At 43.8% G+C, this 2252-nt stretch overlaps 1 protein-coding gene across 1 annotated transcript; it reads left to right on the forward strand.

The window, feature by feature from the left end:
- Nucleotides 1-513: 513 nt before the first annotated feature.
- Nucleotides 514-1464, forward strand: LOC101425444 (olfactory receptor 8S1-like). Its single transcript, XM_004484436.1, has one exon. The coding sequence runs from the start codon at nucleotides 514-516 to the stop codon at nucleotides 1462-1464; it is 951 nt and encodes a 316-aa protein (XP_004484493.1).
- Nucleotides 1465-2252: the final 788 nt, after the last annotated feature.

The following is a 2252-nucleotide window of genomic DNA, read 5'->3' on the forward strand; positions in this document are numbered from 1 at the left end:
GCCTACATATTCAGAAATATTCCATTTATCAATCATTTCTACCTTTGAATGCACTGCTCTCTAAATATACTTGACTCGGTAAAAATCTAAAAATGACTTCTAAATATATTTGCACAAATACCTCAATGTTAAGACATTACGAACCCCTTCCCAAATTACTTTTAGAACCCTCACTGCACCAGTTGCAATCTTTGTAATTCCTCGTCTCTCTATATGTTTATTTAATGAAGTCAGACCGATAAAAATGGAAGAGAGCATGCTTTGTAATTCCTTGTCTCTCTCTATATTTATTTAATGAAGTCAGACCGATAAAATGAAAGAGAACCTGCCTTGTTCCCCAATACATTTAAATTGTCTAATATAAAACCTGGCCCAGAATAGGATGCAAAAATTATTTGTCATTTAATAGTTTTATTAAAAAAGGAACAATGCAATGTATGAACTGGTTGTAGGATATAACAAACTTCAGTGCCACGATTTTCTGGATTTGTTTTCAGGTCATCACTTTTGCAAATGGCCTTGGGGAACCACAGCACCATCACGGAGTTCATCCTCCTCGGGCTGTCTGCTGACCCCCGCTTCCAGGCTCCGCTCTTTGTGCTCTTCCTGGTGATCTACCTCCTGACCATGTCAGGGAACCTGATGATGCTACTGGTGATCAGGGTTGATTCTCACCTCCACACCCCCATGTACTTCTTCCTAAGTCACCTCTCTTTCTTGGATCTTTGTTTCTCTTCAGTTATTGTGCCCAGGATGCTGGAGAATCTTCTGTCTGAGACAAAAACCATCTCAGTAAGGAGCTGCCTGACTCAAGGCTTCTTTGTGTTCATCACGGCAGGGACTGAGGGCTGTCTGCTCGCAGTGATGGCCTATGACCGCTATGCTGCCATCTGTCACCCCCTGCTCTACGGCCAGGTGATGAGGAAAGAGCTGTGCTTGCAGCTTGCTTGGGGATCATGGGTACTGGCCTTTCTGGATGCCCTCCAGAACATCCTCGTAGCTATGAACTTGGTGTTCTGTGAGGCCCAAATCATCCACCACTACAGCTGTGAGTTGCCCTCTCTCTTACCTCTGTCTTGCTCTGATATCTCCAGGAATATCATTGCCTTGCTCTGCTCCTCTCTGCTGCATGGGCTGGGAACTTTCCTCTTGGTCTTCTTATCCTATGCCCGTGTTATTGCCACCATCCTGAGCATCAGCTCCAGATCAGGCAGAAGCAAGGCCTTCTCCACCTGCTCATCCCACCTTACAGCAGTGAGTTTCTTCTATGGCTCAGGTTTTTTCCGCTATCTCATGCCAACCTCAGGATCACCCCTGGAACTGATCTTCTCCTTGCAGTACAGTGTGGTCACACCCATGCTGAATCCCGTCATCTACAGCCTGAAGAACAAGGAGGTGAAGGCAGCTGTTGAAAGAACACTGAGGAAGCATCTGCCAGGTTGTAGTTGGAAAAAAAAATGCTAGAGGCTAATGGAGAATCAAGGCAGTATTGTATGTAGCCAGACATTGTATAAGTTCATATTAACTTAACCTTCCTGGCTCTACACAATGCCAGATGTGATGAGTTAAGAAATAAAGTGAAAGGTATTAGAGAGGGGTTAGTTTAGTCCAAATAGAAGGAAAGCAATGAGCTAAACAGCTATTTCAATCCTGAAAACACAAAGAAGTGGGATTATTTATTCTCATTATTCTCCAAATATTCTCTTTGGTGTCCTTACTAGGTAAAATATTTTGTCTTAAGTCATTACTTGTAATTGAGTTGGGGAAAAGGCACTGAAAGACATATCTTTACAAAAAATAAAAGTTCCTGGGTCATTGAGAGAAAAGATATAGGATCTTCATGAAGGAGAGCAGAGAGCTTACACTGGGGTTACTCCTCAGACATAGGTTGTAAAGTAAGCGAGTTCCCATGTTGGGACAGAGGTCAGACCCATCTACACCTCCCAAGAAGCTGCTGTTTCTTGTCTGTAGTGATCTGTGGAGATTTCCACTTCTTGAGTCCCAGGGGTGTCCTGCTCATTCCCTTTTAAGGGCTTTTCTAAGGGTCCACAGATCCAGAGAGGCGTAGCCTCTTGAGAAGACAGGACAAAGAAAACATGACTTCTTGACACAATGCAGAACTGCTGGCTATCCTGTGCTAATGGTGGGTGATATTGTCACTGTGGGCGCCTGCCTGGATCTGTAGCAATGAGCAGCTATTCTCCCCAAAAGGTCACAATAAAGTTCAGAGATGAAACTTGGGACAAAAGGGA

This window comes from Dasypus novemcinctus, chromosome 12, assembly GCF_030445035.2.
Source record: "Dasypus novemcinctus isolate mDasNov1 chromosome 12, mDasNov1.1.hap2, whole genome shotgun sequence".
NCBI lineage: Eukaryota > Metazoa > Chordata > Mammalia > Cingulata > Dasypodidae > Dasypus > Dasypus novemcinctus.

What these genes read in the sequence shown, in the direction of transcription:
- LOC101425444 (XM_004484436.1), top strand. Translation starts at nt 514, where the DNA reads ATGGCCTTGGGGAACCACAGCACCATCACGGAGTTCATCCTCCTCGGG.